Source organism: Polypterus senegalus, chromosome 6 (assembly GCF_016835505.1).
Source record: "Polypterus senegalus isolate Bchr_013 chromosome 6, ASM1683550v1, whole genome shotgun sequence".
In the NCBI taxonomy this organism is placed as follows: domain Eukaryota; kingdom Metazoa; phylum Chordata; class Cladistia; order Polypteriformes; family Polypteridae; genus Polypterus; species Polypterus senegalus.
Genome location: NC_053159.1, coordinates 181,062,373 through 181,081,541, shown reverse-complemented (window position 1 = coordinate 181,081,541; position 19,169 = coordinate 181,062,373). Strand labels below are relative to the sequence as shown.

Here is a 19,169-nt window from a genome sequence, read left to right as displayed (position 1 = left end):
CTCACTCATCACTAATTCTCCAACTTCCCGTGTAGGTAGAAGGCTGAAATTTGGCAGGCTCATTCCTTACAGCTTACTTACAAAAGTTGGACAGGTTTCATTTCGAAATTCTACGCCTAATGGTCATAACTGGAAGGTATTTTTCTCCATTAACTGTAATGGAGTAGAGCTGCAAAGACGTAGGGGGCGGAGTTTCATGTGACATCATCACGCCTCCCACGTAATCACGTGAACTGACTGTCAACGCAGTACGTAGAAAACCAGGAAGACCTACAAAAAGCACTTAAGAAAACATGCATTATATAATTGAGAAGGCAGCGAAACAATAAGAAACGAGCGAGTGACATATACTACCATATTCATGAGTGCTGCTACCTCGGAAAGAAAGCAAGGTGTAAACCTAAACTTTAAATTAAGTTCATAGACAGGCTACCGCTGGCGTTTCACATGCCCACAGGTAATGCGGGATACAAGTTTAATGAGAGGACGAGGATATAAACGAGAGTTTTGATCACTTTGTAACTAAGTTAAAATTGTAGGTGAAGGGCTGTGCTTATGCAAATTCAGAGAGACTGTGTTTGTGGGGATTGACAGTTAAGGCGGGTGGAGGAGTGACGTCATCATCTCCCCTCCCATTTACCTCAAGTTAATACACACGCAGTCTCTAGGTTTCAACACACTGAATCCTCCAGGCACTACTTACAAAAGGTCACATTGACAAGCGTGTTACGCTATTTTTAAAATCTTTCCTTTTCTTAGCACAAGCACAGCTGAGAAGCTTCGATGCATGTGCTCCATAACGCTTTAAGAAATAATGCATTTAATCACACTTTGCATTACAAGCAAAGGGGAGCTTTTGTCAATGCATGATTTCCTGGTACACCGATTACATTGATCAGCGCATCCCGATTCATTTTACCCTCGCACCACCTTAGTTTGAGAAGAAGTATGAAAAATATGAGGTTAACACAGAAAAACAGATCACCAATTCAAGCTTTATGAATAATCGATTCGCCATCAATAATTGTTTTGGTAAAGCCATCCTCCTTCCATTTTATAATTTTTCCGCCACTAGCCATGATTAAATGAACGGTAAAAAGTAAGAGCGAGGGTGACTTATTTAGGCAGGAATATATATGATAGCAACACTCATGACAATGTCAATCATGTTACGTTATTATTAAAATGTTTCCTTTTCTTTTTCATTACTTCTTTAACACACTACTTCTCCGCTGCGAGGCGCGGGTATTTTGCTATATATATATATATATGAATTACCTCCAAAGAGCGCTGAGACTTTTGATATCATGAACGTGTGTACAAAAGGGGTCTCCTGCCCAGCAAAAGTCGAGCAGCCAGCGCTGCGCATAGCTGTGCCGCCTTTGAGACGCTGACTGCGCTTCTGCCTTAAGTCAAAGTGAGCACTTTTAATTTTTTTCATCCTCCCCTGCGCTATAGCCCAGACAAGTGCAAACACGGACCCCTTTTCTACACCACGGCAAAATAATATTAAGGCGATTCACACTTTCTTTTGCACGTATACGATTATCAGGTCCTCAGCTCGGATTATGAACACACGCATACGAGTGGAGGACTCACAGTGCCATCACAGCCGATTAATGGCGGGACGTCTCACCAGTCTACACAAGACCCACGCGACTGTCCCAAAAGGCGATCATAACGCCAGCGAACACATCTCTATACTATATAAAAGAAAAAGGCAACTTTCCTTTCTTTACACCTTTTTTCCTTTTATCCCAAACCAAAGCCTTTCTCTCTTAACACGGCAGAGGACACAAAAATAATTTTCTTTAATTGCCGGTAAGGCACATTACCAGAGGCACAAATTTGAACGCTCACATAGAAAATGTAATTTCTATACCACAGCCGTCGTGTAGCGCTTTCAAAAGGGATCTACTACCGAGAGATGATCCATATACATTTTAGCTGCTGTTAGTTACTTACCTGTGTGTTACACAGTCTTTAAAATGTAGTTTACCGCAACCACTCCAGTAGTGCTCAATGTACCTGTACTTCTTAAAACGTTAATGTTTTACTGTTTAATAACTTATAGACTATATTTCATTATTTTTCCCTTGCACTCAGTGACCAAAGCTATACACACACATATAGACACATACAAACATACACACAAGTATATGTATGTGTATATATATATATATATATATATATATATATATATATATATATATATATATATATATATATATATATATATATATATATATATGTATGTGTATATATATATATATGTATATTATATATATATGTATGTGTGTGTGTGTGTGTGTATATATATATATATATATATATATATATATATATATATATATATATATATATATATATATATATATATATGACAGCAGCAATACAAGCTGTGAGAAAACAGTAAAAAGGAGGCGTGTCAGACGTCGTGGTACATTTTCTGATGCAGCTACCGAAAACAACTTTGTGACGCTGCCACCAAATACACAAAACAATTACTTTGACAATCATGTTACCTTATTTTTAAAATGTTTCCTTTTCTTTTTCATAACTTCTTTAACACATGACATCGCCAAGGCTGGTATTTTGCTATATATATATATATATATCACAGCGACACTCATAACAGTGACAAAACAATTACATTGACAATCATGTTACGTTATTTTCAAAATGTTTCCTTTTCTTTCTCTTTCCTTCTTTAACACACTACTTCTCCGTTGCCAAGCGCGGGTATTTTGCTATATATATATATAAATATATAGATAGATAGATAGAGATATATATAGATAGATATAGATATATAGATATAGATATGAGAACAACACTCATATCAATGACAAAACAATTACATTAACAATCATGTTACGTTATTTTTAAAATTTTTCCTTTTCTTTTTCGTACCTTCTTTAAAACACTACTTCTCCGCTGCGAAGCGCGGGTATTCTGCTAGTAAGTTATAATACAACATGCTCTGTACAAGTTGAGCATTTTCGATTCATTTTGCTTTTTTCACTGTTTCAGAGATAATATGAAAATATTTTGAAATGATATATGAAAAATATAGTTTGCAAGAAGTATCATGATACAGTGGGATGCAAAAGTTTGGGCAACTTTGTTAATAGTCATTATTTTCCTGTATAAATCGTTGGTTGTTACGATAAAAAATGTCAGTTAAATATATCATATAGGAGACACACACAGTGATATTTGAGAAGTGAAATGAAGTTTATTGGATTTACAGAAAGTGTGCAATAATTGTTCAAACAAAATCAGGCAGGTGCATACATTTGGGCACCGTTGTCATTTTATTGATTCCAAAACTTTTTTAACTAATTATTGGAACTCCAATTGGCTTGGTAAGCTCAGTGACCCCTGACCTACATACACAGGTGAATCCGAGTATTTAAGGGGGTCAATTGTAAGTTTCCCTCCTCCTTTAATTTTCTCTGAAGAGTAGCAACATGGGGGTCACAAAACAACTCTCAAATGACCTGAAGACAAAGATTGTTCACCATCATGGTTTAGGGAAGGATACAGAAAGCTGTCCCAGAGATTGAAGCTGTCTGTTTCCACAGTTAGGAACATATTGAGGAAATGGAAGACCACAGGCTCAGTTCAAGTTAAGGCTCGAAGTGGCACACCAAGAAAGATTTCGGACAGACAGAAGCGACGAATGGTGAGAACAGTCAGAGTCAACCCACAGACCAGCACCAAAGACCTACAACATCATCTTGCAGCAGATGGAGTCACTGTGCATCGTTCAACCATTCGGTGCACTTGACACAAGGAGATGCTGTATGCGAGAGTTATGAAGAAGAAGCACAAACAGAGCCGCTTGAGGTCAAGCCAGCTTCATTTTGGAATACAGTGCTGTGGACTGATGAAACTAAAATGGAGTTATTTGGGCATAACAAGGGGCGTTATGCACGGAGGAAAAAGAACACAGCATTCCAAGAAAAACACCTGCTACCTACAGTAAAATATGGTGGTGGTTCCATCATGCTGTGGGGCTGTGTGGCCAGTGCAGGGACTGGGAATCTTGTCAAAGTTGAGGGACGCATGGATTCCACTCAGTATCAGCAGATTCTGGAGACCAATGTCCAGGAATCAGTGACAAAGCTGAAGCTGCGCCGGATCTTTCAACAAGACAACGACCCGAAACACTGCTCAAAATCCACTAAGGCATTCATGCAGAGGAACAAGTACACCGTTCTGGAATGGCCATCTCAGTCCCCAGACCTGAATAGAATTGAAAATCTGTGGTGTGAGTTAAAGAGAGCTGTCCATGCTCGGAAGCCATCAAACCTGAATGAACTAGAGATGTTTTGTAAAGAGGAATGGTCCAAAATACCTTCAACCACAATCCAGACTCTCATTGGAACCTACAGGAAGCGTTTAGAGGCTGTCATTTCTGCAAAAGGCGGATCTACTAAATATTGATTTCATTTCTTTTTTGTGGTGCCCAAATTTATGCACCTGCCTGATTTTGTTTGAACAATTATTGCACACTTTCTGTAAATCCAATAAACTTCATTTCACTTCTCAAATATCACTGTGTGTGTCTCCTATACGATATATTTAACTGACATTTTTTATCGTAACAACCTACAATTTAGACAGGAAAATAATGACTATTAACAAGGTTGCCCAAACTTTTGCATCCCACTGTAATTGAATATTGTGCAACACTTCACATAAATACTGTCACATCCATCTGTTTTCTAACTTGCATATCTGGTTTCAGGCCCATGGATATGGTGCATCCCTGGCTTCAAAACAGGAGCCAATTTAAGACAGTGTGCCAGTCCATTGCAGGACACATTGTGTGTGTCTGTCTCACACACACACCCCAAATTTTTTTAGTTAGATTAGATTTGGCGTTGTACTTTAGTAAGTTGTGTGACATGCTATCACTGTATGAAGCAGCATGGTTTTCAAGAAGGAAGAAAAACACAAACTTAAAGTACTGTATGTGCAACATTCCAGGTGGTTTACTAGGCTGCTGGTACCTGAGCTTGTTCAAATGCTACCAGATTAATTCTTATTAGTTATCTACTGTATAGTGCTTAGCGTCATGGAAGGGTTTCCTCTGTATTATGAATGTTTACACTAGCCATGTATCGTGGTTAAGATTTCATTCGTAGTGATTATGCTGATTTACATCAGAACAAAATCAAAAACCAAAGCATCCTAGTCAGTTTCATCAGGAAAGTTTAAAATACCTAAAGTGAATTGAATGTTACATCTAATAAGCATATGGAGTATAATGATGGCTAAAATCTTATGTACATACTGTATGTACAACAGTTTTTTAAATTATGAGCATAACTTTGAACATAAGTAGAACCCTTGATTAATATGATGGATTATACAGTACATAAGTAATTATTAGTTTTCCATGTTTGGGAAGTAGTATTTTTAGTTTATATTTGATAGTTGTTTAATGCATTAATTAATCAAAAACAGTGTTGACATTTGAGGTAGAGGAGTTTCAATGAGGTGGATGAGTTGTATGTTTCCTTACAAGTAATAAGATGACTTGCTTATTTTTGTAAAGGCAGATTTTAGGGTTAAAATAGTAAACTGTAAAAGAAAAACCGATAACTGCATGTATGAAATAAAACTAAAAATAAGAAAGGTGGACATGCATCTCTATTCAGCTTTCATTATCAGGTTGCAGATCATGTTCATAACTTTACTTTTCAGCAAGATTGAATTTTTAACTAGCTTATTTTTTTAATGTTTGGAAGCTGAGACTACAGTGTTATCTACAAATTTTCATTAGTTACTTTTAATCAATCAATCAACTAGTTGAAATCTTGGATATGTTTAAGATACAGTACATCTGTTAGCACATTGGAAGAAAGAGTTTCATATGTTCTCATATATAGATGGTCCAGTGTGCTGACAACTGATGTGTTATGCTACTCCTGTTTAAAGTCCACAACCTATTCACCTCTGAATTTTTGTTTGCTTAAGAAAAAATGAGGGTCCTTGAGCAATGCCCTTAACTTGCAATTGCTTCGTCCTGAGTGTGATGTTTTTTTTTTGCATCCAGTGCGGCAAGTGGGTCCTTCAACTTACAGGGAAAATTTGGGGGTTGGTGTCACTCCAGCCACCATTTTTAAAAAAAAAAAAACACTGTTCCAGTGTGGTGCTGAGGTGTCACCCACTGCACTTGGGTCCTAATCCATGTGGTTTGCCGTGTGGTGGATGTGGCAATGTAATGATTACATTAGAAATTAGTGCTTATGTGTTAGTGAAGCTAATCTGTTGTTGCACAATGTGGTGCGAGTCATTTTGTGCACTCTTATACTTGCTTCGTAATTTCATCAAATGGTTTAACTACTGTGGAGATTTTGATATGAAATGCTCCATAGAAGTCCAGTGCTTGGCGTTATTTTGATTTTCAACCTGTGAAATGCTTTTTTTCCATGTAACATGGCCATATGAAAATCAAGATTGGGAAATGAAAAATGTTTCATAGCATCAGACAAAAAGCACGTATACCGCAACACTATAAACCCAAGTGTCATCAGTAAATTTGTTGATTATTTTTCATATTTAAAAGTGTGGTTCAGCTTTAGTCCACAACTTGATTAAAATCAACTATATCAGAACTTCTGGTGCCCTTGATACCATGTTAATGAACATTTCCAGTCGTTCTGTAATGTGGTCTGTGTGAAGAGTCTTTTTGGTGTATCCTACAGTTGCAGATGCCAAATTCCATGTTTCTTTCAGATTTCATACATGAATAAGCACCTTTTCTCCATTTCTACTTGTGTGGCAGTACACATTGGCTAAATGGTTACCAGTGCAAGTTTATGAATCTGGTACATGGTTTTAAACCCTGCATTTGGTCTTTATTTACTTGGCATTTTCTCATTTCTTGTGTCAGCAAGGGTTTTCCTATGGGTGCTTAGGATTTCATCCCACATCCTCACAAATGTATGTGTTCAGGTAACTGACAATTTCACATGGGCCTTATGTAGGTATGTGTGATAGTGTGACCTACAGTGAATTGGCTCACTTTCCAGTGCTGTTTTCTGTCTTGCTTTCAAAGCTGGGGGTTAAGGCTATGACCCTAAATTGGATAAGGATGTTATGTTTCAAAATAAAATCGACTAGTGTGCCAACCGTTCCCATAAGAACAGTTTTTAGTTCTTCTTAAAAGAATACTCCATCCAAAAGCTATACTTTCATGTGGTACTTAATGTACTTTGTAGAAGTGGCTGAAAAAAAGTCATTAATCTTGTTTCCTTGCAAAGTGGAGAGAGAGAATTTGACACAATAGAAGTTAGTAGTGACCAATGCTGTACACCAGCAAATAATGTGAAAAACGGCTGTGTAAATAATCTCCTGTTACTTATGTCACATAATCCAAACGCAAGTTGTCCAGTCATAGTTATGCATAGTCGAATATAGCTGAATAAATACTTTCAGAATTATCAGTGCATATCATAAAATGAAAATGTGAAGCCTCATGGAAACAAGTTTTCAACTAAACATTTGCCTCCCCTCATTTGTTGGTCAAGAGTCCTGTCTTCAGTTCAAAAAGTTGTTTCTATAAGGCTTTGTTTCCTATTTGATATACGCTGATAATTCCAGATATATCTGGATAACTGATGTAGATTATTTGAAACCAGTAATGTGAATTTTCTTTTTCCCGTGAACTTTTTTTGTTCCTTTTTTTTTTAAACACCACTTGTTGTCCAGCATTAATCAATAATGGCTTGTGTTACAAAAAACATTTTTCCTCTCCATTATGCCTGAAAACATGAGATTACATTTTTTATGGCCACCACTACAAAGTACATGGGATAAGTAACATTTCATAAGAGTATCTTTTTTTGGGTTTAAAAATTCCTTTAAACCGGTCTGACCAGGTTAGGGTGCATGCATTGGTACAGTACGTTGCCGCACCCAACACGGTGAAACAGCTCAGGATCCTCGTTGGCAAACCCCAAGGCAGACGCGTGGTCCGGTGACAACCCATCTATGTTTTGCAGCCAGTTGTTGGCTTGGTCCAGCCACTTGGATCCTGCGAGCTGGATCACCCTCAGGAAATTGCTCCACATTACCATAGTGCTGTAACTGACACTTCCTCACAATACAGATAAGGTGCCTCATCTGGGACTCTGTGAGCATTTGCTGATTCATCACAAAGTCAAACTAGTGGTACCCAAGGATTCTGGAAGATGGACAGTACTGAAGGAGTCCAGTCTTCATCTCAGGTTACTGGATAGTGTCTATATGTTGCAACCATATAGCAAGACCGGAAGCTCCAGGACTCAAAAGGCTTGGACCGTCATCCTTTTGCAGAGATATCGGAAGCACGGCACAACCTCATGACCCCATCATGCTCTCCAAATCCATCTACTGACATCGTAGGAAGAGTCACCAGAGACATGAATGTCACTGCTGAGGTAAGTAAATCTCTGAAAGACGTCAACGTTCTCGCCACAGACAGACACACTGCTGATGATGACTGTGCTCAAGAGGTAATTAAAGGCCTGGATCTTGGTTTTTATCAGGACATTCAGACTCCTCTCTGTCTCTCAAGAGCCCCAATCAGAACCTCCATTGATTCCACGAAGATGACTGCATCGTCAGCAAAGTCAAGATCAGTGAATCTTTCTTCACCAACAGATGCAAAAATTTAAATACAAATAACTTCTAAATGCTTCAAACCTTGAAATGTAGAATTAAATTATGGACAGTGTCTCATGTACCGTTACGGATTTAGTTTAGGGTAAAGTTTAAACAAGTTTTTGGTTGAAGTGTGGACTGTTTTCACAGATTTCTAGTTAAATATGTTTCTTTAAACAAGTTTTCAGGATTCATTTTTTTCCCCCCATTTATTTTAATCAGAATTGGGATTAAGAGGGTTTTTTTTTTTTTAATAAGCGAAGTCTTTGATTTTTCATGAGTTAACATGCTCCATTAACTATTATTAAAATCCAAAAAATTATTTACACAAAGCAGTTTATATATTAACACTTTTTAGTGAATAGCCTGAGGAGTATTGCTGATGTTGTGAGGATCGCTTAAGAATTGCTCACTTGTTGACTGTTACAAATTGATGTTCACACTTTTTGCATATCCTCTGATTGATTTTTTTTTTTACATCACATACCTGATCATGTAATGAATTTTATTTTTTTGCATTCAAGAAATGACAGTGAAATTAAGATATCTTCCAGAATCGTTCAAAGAGCAAAAATCCTTGTTACAGAAGGTACCTTTCTCTCCTACATGGGGTATCTGGCTGTGATACAAACACTTAGTTTTTGAATAATGTGGCCAGGTTGCTAGGAAACCTTCATATCTTTGACTACTGGACCCATAAAGGGGGCAGGACTGCTTCAGTTCTGAAGCTTAAAGCTTACATTGAATTCAGTTCTCAAAGATTTTAATTAATTTTCATTGGGGTGGTCCACCCACCCGTATAGCACTTGAGAAATAAAGATGTATTACTCATTGTGTGCAAGAAACTTGATTAGCATTCAGTACCATCATGCAGGCAAGTTTGTGTAATAGCCTCCATACAGCTAGCATCTGCTACTGCTGTTTTTGAGGTTATGTCTTTGTGTAGGTCACACTATGTGGGATTGGCCTTTCTTGTGAGGAATGGGCAGCTTTAAAGCAGGCAAATGAGTTGACAAGGCTGTTATAATTTACCACAATATCAGGAAGGTGGTTTAAACGGTCCTCATTCACTCCCACTGGAGTAATGGGTTTCAGTGTTATTTTCCATAGTGTCCTTTTATTTGGATTACCAGTACTCTGAAAGGTAGAAGTTATTATGCCTTGTACCAATTTTTTAAAGTATTACTTTCTATGCCTTTTATGACAGTGCCAGCAGTTTAACTGATCTGTGCCTGGCCTGCTGTGTTCAACTAAAAAAAAAAAAAAGCAAGATTAGTAAAATACAATTTTTTTTTAAACTGAGATGTCACTGTTGTTTAACAATTGGCTTAAAGGCTTTTTTGACTTTTTATTATTCAATATTTTTAAATCTACTTGAATTCCAATTTTCACCTCCACTGATTAATCTTATTCAGTATTTACATACAGTAAAGTCAGCAGGCATTTTAAAGGTTACAAGAGAGTATCATACTGGAACAGATGAATAGATAGATAGATAATTTATTAATCCCAAGGGGAAATTCACATAATCCAGCAGCAGTATACTGATACAAAGAAACAATATTAAATTAAATAGTAATAAAAATGAAAAAAACTAAAATAAAATTAATGTTTAGACCAAATGTAAAAGTAATTATAGTACAAGTTTATACAATAAGAAACTAGTAGCATTTTGGAAAAGACCCAACATCAAGAAGTGTGTAATAGAGTTGAAGTGAGACCATTGAGAGCACAGTGCAGCATGAAATGTGTGATATGCAGATTTTCATTATTTGGCTTTAAAGTTACATGTCTTACTGTGGTTTTGTCTAAACAGTCTTATCACTTACACTCTGTTTTTTTCAGGTTATGTCTGTGCATATATGGCCCCAATGTTAGATGAATGCTGGTAACACTTATAAAAACATGGACTAATAGTTACTGATCTAATTGCAGAGCAGATGTGAGATAACAGTGGTGCCAACAGCCTGGCCAAAGTTTTTGGTCACTCTTCCTCTCTCTAGCCATACTTGGGATTAATAAAGTGTCTGTCTGTCTGTCTAGTATGTGCAAGGGTTTTGTTAGAATATTGCCACACATGTACAACATCCTTCATAACAAAAGGTCCATTTATGAGATGGATCACAAAAGATTTCAAAGTATGCTTTTTCTGTCTCCCTGTCTTTGCTGATGACAGTGGTTTTAACTACTTGTCCTGTGGTCTTTAGCTTAAACAGTTAGTTTATTTGAGCGGTCGGTAATCATATTTGAGAATGTCTACAATTCAGTCTGTTGCAAGGCAAAAATCCGATCTTAGTTATGTTTTGTTTTTGGATGGTATATGTTACTTTCACGGTAGCGCTGCTGCCTCGCAGTGAAGAGACCTGGGTTCACTTCCCGGGTGGTCCCGGTGTGGAGTTTGCATGTTCTCCCCGTGTCTGCGTGGGTTTCCTCCGGGTGCTCCGGCTTTCCTCCTACAGTCCATAGACATGCAGGTTAGGTGCATTGGCGATCTTCAGTTGTCACTAGTGTGTGCTTGGGATGTGTGTGCGCGTGCACCCTGCCCGGGGTTTGTTTCCTGCCTTGCACCCTGTGTTGGCTGGGATTGGCTCCAGCAGACCCCCATGACCCTGTAGTTAGGATATAGCAGGTTGGATAATGGATGGATGTTACTTTCACATTTATAATATTTTTTTTTTTTTGCCCTGATTGTATCAACCTGTTTTAGGACATTTTATTTGAAGACTTAAAAATGTTGACTTGCGGGCCCCTACTTGGATGGATGCACAATAGTAATACATTATTTTTATATTGCTCCTTTACCATGCTCAAAGCACTGTGTCACTCTGCACCCTGAGACTAAATTGAAATAAGAGTGGCAGTAAAGAACTCTTGGGAGACTTATGCCCTTTGACACTTTTATAGCCCAGGACGTATAAGCCAGAATGGAACAGGTTGCTTCTACACCAGGTAATGTCCCCACGCTTTATTTGGTGTAACTTGCATCACGTAATTTCTAGTTTCTGCAGAGGTCAGAATTCTAGGGTGTGTATTTACCAGTAAGTTTGTGAAATTATAAGGTTAAACAAATGCATACATTTAAACAAAAATCTTTGAGGTAACCGTTATCTTTTTAATATCAAAATAATTCTCTTGATTTCTATATTTACTTGGACATACATATTTTATCAACACTGTACGTCATCTGTAGACTTCAAATCCACAATTGATTTTCTAGTATTGTTACTTTTTGTTTCCGAGTACACTGAACAAAGAAGATTTTGCTTCCCGAGCATTTTTGAGTGTATGTTATGGATTTTAGCTGGCTGATCATCTTTTTTCCTGACCCATTCCATTTTATTGCAATTGTCTTTTTATAATTTCCTTTCATATTATAAGTATACATATACAGTACAATTATAACTGGAACCTCTGTGGTGATCTAAAAGTATTGGAAATACTACTGGAAATGCAGCTGAGATATACCAAGTTGTCTTGTTTTATTTACAAATGGACCAGCCTGTGCCAAAGAGTGTCGTCATATTAGAAAGGACTGGCTGCTCCATAAGCAGGACAGAAATGTGTGACGCATAAACCACTTGTCGACCCAACAAAGAGATTTTTTTGCCTACTTTTCACATAATACTTGAATAGCTGATGCCAGGATGTTTTTGGTTCTCAAATTAGACATGTCATCAGTGACAAGTGATTTGAAGATCACCAAGTGGAGCCAAAGGAAATTGCATGGAAGGTTTTCAGGGATGTCGTTGAATTATTTGGGGAAATACAGAGCACCAACCAACATCCAGCTGGTTGACAACCTGCTTCAAGCAATCAAAACCATGAAGTGTTACATGTTGCCAAAGATTCATTTTCTACATTCAGTTGATAAAGGGTTGTACCAGGACGTAATTTTTCCATTGTTGCATCAGGGCAAGTAGAATCCATCTTTGCTAGCCAAATATTGTTGGACACTGAAACGAGAAGCAATCAGATGCCGAGTACAAACGAAAATTGATGGCAAAACTAGCTCAGTTGAACTTATGTAATGTGTCAGGATCATTAAGCAATTAAACTCTCTAAATTCAATAAAAGTTAATTTCATGTGGTCGGGTGGTTATGCCATGACTCATTCATCATGATTTCAGTTTATTACCTCTGCAGCAGTTTTGACTAAGTTCAGTTACATTTGTCTTACTGTTACAGGAAAAAAGGCAATTCATCTCGACACAAGAATAAAGGTGATCAAGCAGTATGAGGGAGGAAAGAAAGGGAATGCGATTGCATGTGACTGTAAGATATCCCATTGTAACCGTTGTTCATTGCACACGTTGTTCTGCTGTAATTTGGGTTTGAATCCGGTTAAACTCCAAAACTTCTGCGTTGTGACTCACAATGTGCCACATTGTACGAACCGCCTCAAAGGGTTAATGAAACCACGCTGAACTCCTTTATCTGTTAATGTTTATTATTAACAGTCTGAAATGTTAAAACAGGAGACCTATGAGTGCTCAAAGTCTATGGCTAGAATTTCTCCTCTCACAGTTAACGCGATAAACACTGGGAGAGGCCTGCGCTGATGACGTAGCAAAATACAGACGAAAGAATTTGGTAAGCTGTTAAAGGTTCGGCACCCATGTGAGCAACAGTAATTGAGAAATAAAATAAATTATTTACAAAAAATAATAGAGATATAAAATAAAAAATATGACTTAAGAGTGGTGCCTCTGAGGCTAGGGATCTGCACTGGCAATTGGAAGGTTGCCGGTTCAAATCGCGTAAATGCCAAAATGGACTCTGCTCTGTTGGGCCCTTGAGCAAGGCCTTTAACCTGCAAAGCTGAGCACTTTGAGTAGTAAGAAAAGCGCTATATAAATACAAAGAATTATTATTATTACTATACATATGGTCAGGTTCGAATGCATGTAACGGACCATCTTACAACTTATGACAGTCCTGCTTTTGGTCACAAGTGAATGATTACCTGCATTTATGTGAATAATCTCATTTACATTTGTTATCAAAAGGTAATCCACACTTAATGTGTAACATCTAGGAAATTAACAAATGCTCTTAGTAATTCCAGCAACATAAGATTAACCTTGCAAATTACAGGAAGTTCTCAAGACTGTGGGTTGGTTTGGGGTGTTCTACGTTAACCATAGACTGCATTGGGTTAATAACCTAGAACTGGTGGACAACAAGGGCTTTTTCTGAGTAGGCTCAGGTTGTTTGACATGTGTGACAAACTTTTGGGAATAGTCTTGGGCAATATGTCAATATCATCATAGGGATATTTCTAGCTTTGATCCATAATATTTTTGGTTTGAGTCTATGATCGGCAAATTCTTACCTGAGAATTCTTATCTGGATGACTGAACAGAATCAAGAGTGGTTAGATAAACTCCAGCTTAGAATTATTAAATGACCGTTGCTGCCCATTCTCCACAACCGTCATTTTGCATTTTCTAGTATTTGCAAAAGACCACAGCCTCCCAGGCTGCTAAAAGGAAAAGCCATGCGCTTTTGAAAATATTCAGTATGGTTTTAAAAGAAGCCTGTTGTAGCCAACATCATGGTATATCAGTGAGCCAGCCCACTTGGAAAGAGTGTTGTTCTATCTGATCTTCTCCCACGAGGAAATCAACTCTGTGGCAGTGCCATCGATGGCTTACATATCCTTGTCGCTGTGGTATTGTTCCAACTGGCAATGAACTTCCTACTGTTAATCATGGTATTGTCTCAATCTGGTTTTAGGCGTTATGATGGTGTTGAGATGGTGTCCTCCTGGACCTGTCCGCTGCCTTAGACACTATTGACGATGAGACCTTGCTGTTGGGCTTAAAGGGGCTGCTCTTAGTTTTTTTTCAGTGACTTTAAATTCCTCTTTTTCATCTACAATCCTCTTAAATCTGGTGTTCCTCAGGGATCCATTTTGGGTCCTATTTTGTTCTCTATACAAACCCTATTGAAGCTATTTTTAGGAAATGTAACATTTCTTTTCATTGCTATTCTGATGATACACAGGTTAATATTCCCGTCTGCAACTCTGCAATAAATCAACTGCAAAACTGTCTTTCTGAGCTAAGATCCTGGATGCCTAATAATTTTCTTGATCTGAATCAAAATAAAACAGAGGTGCTTATAGAGGGTCCATCAGTTAAAGCCCAAATTGGTCTTGGACTTCTCGGCTGTTTCTCTGTCTTTTGCAAACCTCAAGTCCGCAATCTTGGTGTTGTCTTTGACAGTAATCTCTCTTTTGAGAAACAAGTTAATTCTGTAGTCAAGAGTAGCGTTTTCCAGCTTCGTCTATTAGGTAAGATCAAGCCTTTTTTATCTTCTAGGGATCTTGAGAAAGCTACTCCTGCTTTTATCTTCTCTCGCCTTGATTACTGCAACTCGCTTTATTCTGGGATTAGAAAATCTCTGATACGCAGGTTACAGTTGGTCCAGAATGCTGCCGCCTGCTTTCTGGTTGGGGCAAGAAAGTCTGATTCTGTTTCTCCAATATTAGCTTCTTTACACTGGCTGCCTGTCAGTTTTCAAATTGATTTTAAAATTTTGTTGCTAGTTTTTAAATCTTTACATGGGCTCACTCCTGCCTATTTATCTGAATTGTGTGTTTTACCCCAGCCATCTAGAGTGCTTAGATCTTCTGGTCAGTTGTCTCTTGTTGTCCCTCGTACCGAGTGTCAAACTAAGGGGGACAGACAGGACTTGTGCTGCTGCAGCTCCTCGCCTGTGGAACTCTTTACCTCGTCACATAAAGGAGTCGTCTACAATTCAAAACGAGATTAAAGACTCATTTCTATCCCATGACCTTCAGTAATACTGATGGTTTCCTCATTGTGATTATGTAACATTACTTCTATTCATTATTTATTTTATTTAAGTTAATTTATTTTATCTCTATTTATGTTATTCATGTTAATTGTATGTTTTTCTTTTATTCTATTATTGTAAAGCACTTTGGCCACAGCATTCCTATGTTGTTTTAAATGTGCTATATAAATAAATTTGACATTGACCCCCAAAAAAAATTGACACGGATAATTTCAACTAAAAGGAATGTCACTTAATTTAACTATGGTATTTTTGAGGAGTTGAGTACTGACATGCTTAATAAAATATGTATTATGCATAGCAAAGTAATTTATTCGCACAGATAATTAAACAAGGATATTTTCGCACCATGTCACAATGGCAATTGCCAATGACGATGAGTGGCCAAATTGAAAAGTAGAGACAAGGTCCAGAGGTACTTTGTCTTGGGGCAGACATTCCCCACAACCTACAAATGGCAAGGTACTGTTTTCAGGAGAAATGTTTATAATCAGCTAGAAATAACATTATCCTCAAATTTAAGGAGTGGAATCCCTAGACCCCCAAATCCTGGATATTCTTTAAGCCTCCCTTACATCCATCCATCCATCCATCCATTATACAACCCACTATATCCTAACTACAGGGCTGGGGGGGCACACACATGGGTCTTCTGGAGCCAATCCTAGCCAGCACAGGGCACAAGGCAGGAACAAATCTTGAGCATGGTGCTAGCCCACCGCAGCCTCACTTGCAGCCTTTGAAAATCATGAACAGGAGAGGAGATGAGGGCCTTGATCTTGTTCCTATAACTACTTTTAGTGAACTCCACTTAATACTAAACCTGCAAAGACAAGCTTCAAATGTAATGTATTTTCATTATTTTTTATTCTTTACAGATAATGATGAATATAGACCACCTGTATGGAAGTCCTATTGTAAGTAATCCTTTATTTATTTTATTTTGGGAATTTGTGTGTTGGGTAAGGGAATTGCTTGGTCTTGTGGAGGAAGAATGTTTATGATTTTAACCCTCTTGAATGGAGGCCTTATTGATCAATAATGCTAGCCCATTTCTGTAATTTATTTGAAATAGTTGATTTTGTGCAAATTCTCCAGGGTTATCTTTCATGTTTTAGGAAATAGTACTTTACTATTCAGAATTTATTTTTTAATTTAAACTTGATGTGTTTTCACTAAGGAAATACTATTTTATTTATAGTGTACCAATTGCAACAGGAAGCCCCTCATCCAAGGCGAGTCACATGCACTTGTGAGGTGAGAATTTCTGAATATTTTTCTAAACTATTATAAGCAACATTAAATCAGAATGTTTAAAAAGCAAATTGTTAAATGTGTTAATGCTGTTTGTAGTGTTCAGTATGAATAAACAGAAAATTTATATAAAATATGGGTTTATTAGTTTACTGAACCAGGGAAAATTCCTGGATTTATTGTTATTTATTCCACCAGCCCTTAATGTTCCACGTTTGTCTACCTTAGTCTTCAGTGTTTCTATTCATTTATTATTATTATTACATAGAACTTTTTTTAGTTTTAAAACTAAAATTGCTGTGCTCACTTTTTAATGACCTTAGGCAACAGCTTTCTTCACAGTGCCTCCATGTGTCCACCTGAGTAACTTTTAACTGCCTTACCAGTGCCCAAGAGGTTAAGTTGAAATATTAAGAATGTTTTCCTCATAACTTGGTATAGAATACTTAAAAATTATTAACTCTGTCTTTAGTGTGAATTTTATCAGAAACATTTTAGTTGTCTAAGAAGACAAAAGATACAATATTAGCAATTACTTTATTTAATGGTAATGTTTTTTATGTATTTACAGTATTTTGGTATTTTTCTATTCTTTCAAGTTACTGATTTTTTATTTTAATTTTTTTCACATTTGTTTTGCTGTGTCTTTCATATTTAAAAAGGCAATGCAGCAGCTTGTAGATTGTAGAAATGCAAATGTAGGAAAGAAGAAAACATTCATTTTAACAACCTTAAATATACTTCAGTGTTTTCCTTGGTCACAGATCAATTAAATAATTACAAATACTCCCTTCTATACCAATTATTTTTTTCCTTTGGTTTAACAAAACCTGAGATCCTATATTGTATAATACAGTGCCTAGCAAAAATATTCTGACATGTGTCCCGTTGTCTAATTTTACTTTTTTCCTTTTAATATGTTAATTTCTAAGCATTAAAATTAAAAATTAGCTTTCTTTCCACCACATTGTTAATCTCTCAAGAAAAAATTGAGTGTTGTGGGAGTTCTCCATTTATATTCGTACAGTGCATCTGGAAAGTATTCACAGCACATCACTTTTTCCACATTTTATGTTACAGCCTTATTCCAAAATGGATTAAATTCAATTTTTCCTCAGAATTCTACACACAACACCCCATAATAACAAAGTGAAAAAGTTTTTACTTGAGGTTTTTGCAAATTTATTAAAAATCAAAAAAAATGAGAAATCACATGTACTTAAGTATTCACAGCCATTGCTCAATACTTTGGCGATGCACCTGTGGCAGCAATTACAGCCTCAAGTCTTTTTGAATATGATGCCACAAGCTTGGCACACCTATCCTTGGCCAGTCTCGCCCATTCCTCTTTGCAGCACCTCTCAAGCTCCATCAGGTTGGATGGGAAGCGTCAGTGCACAGCCATTTTAAGATCTCTCCAGAGATGTTCAATCAGATTCAAGTCTGGGCTCTGGCTGGGCCACACAAGGACATTCACAGAGTTGTCCTGAAGCCACTCCTTTGATATCTTGGCTGTGTGCTTAGGGTCGTTGTCCTGCTGAAAGATGAACCGTCGCCCCAGTCTGAGGTCAAGAGCACTCTGGAGCAGGTTTTCATCCAGGATGTCTCTGTACATTGCTGCAGTCATCTTTCCCTTTATCCTGACTAGTCTCTCAGTTCCTGCCGCTGAAAAACATCCCCACAGCATGATGCTGCCACCACCATGTTTCACTATAGGGATGGTATTGGCCTGGTGATGAGCGGTGCCTGGTTTCCTCCAAACGTGACGCCTGGCATTCACACCAAAGAGTTCAATCTTTGTCTCAACAGACCAGAGAATTGTTTCTCATGGTCTAAGAGTCCTTCAGGTGCCTTTTGGCAAACTCCAGGTGGGCTGCCATGTGCCTTTTACTAAGGAGTGGCTTCCGTCTGGCCACTCTACCATACAGGCCTGATTGGTGGATTGCTGCAGAGATGGTTGTCCTTCTGGAATGTTCTCCTCTCTCCACAGAGGACCTCTGGATAGCTGACAGAGTGACCATCGGGTTCTTGGTCACCTCGCTGACTAAGGCCCTTTCTCCCCCGATCGCTCAGTTTAGATGGCCGGCCAGCTCTAGGAAGAGTCCTGGTGGTTTCGAACTTCTTCCACTTACGGAGGATGGATTCTACTGTGCTCATTGGAACCTGCAAAGCAGCAGAAATTTTTCTGTAACCTTCCCCAGATTTGTGCCTTGAGACAATCCTGTCTCGGAGGTCTACAGACAATTCCTTTGACTTCATGCTTGGTTTGTGCTCTGACATGAACTGTCAACTGTGGGACCTTCTATAGACAGGTGTATGCCTTTCCAAATCATGTCCAATCAACTGAATTTACCACAGGTGGACTCCAATTAAACATCTCAAGCATGATCAGGGAAATAGGATGCACCTGAGCTCAATTTTGAACTTCATGG

The 19,169-nt window shown here is 37.8% G+C and overlaps 1 protein-coding gene across 2 annotated transcripts in view; it reads left to right on the top strand.

Moving 5' to 3' along the window:
- The window catches only part of chn1 (chimerin 1), a 181,300-nt gene that overhangs the window by 32,007 nt on the left and 130,124 nt on the right, over positions 1–19,169 (top strand). For both annotated transcript variants that reach the window (XM_039757676.1, XM_039757675.1), the window contains 2 exons: positions 16,362–16,400; positions 16,685–16,740. In XM_039757676.1, coding sequence (XP_039613610.1) covers positions 16,362–16,400; positions 16,685–16,740 — 95 coding nt within the window. The remainder of the gene's footprint in view (positions 1–16,361; positions 16,401–16,684; positions 16,741–19,169) is intronic.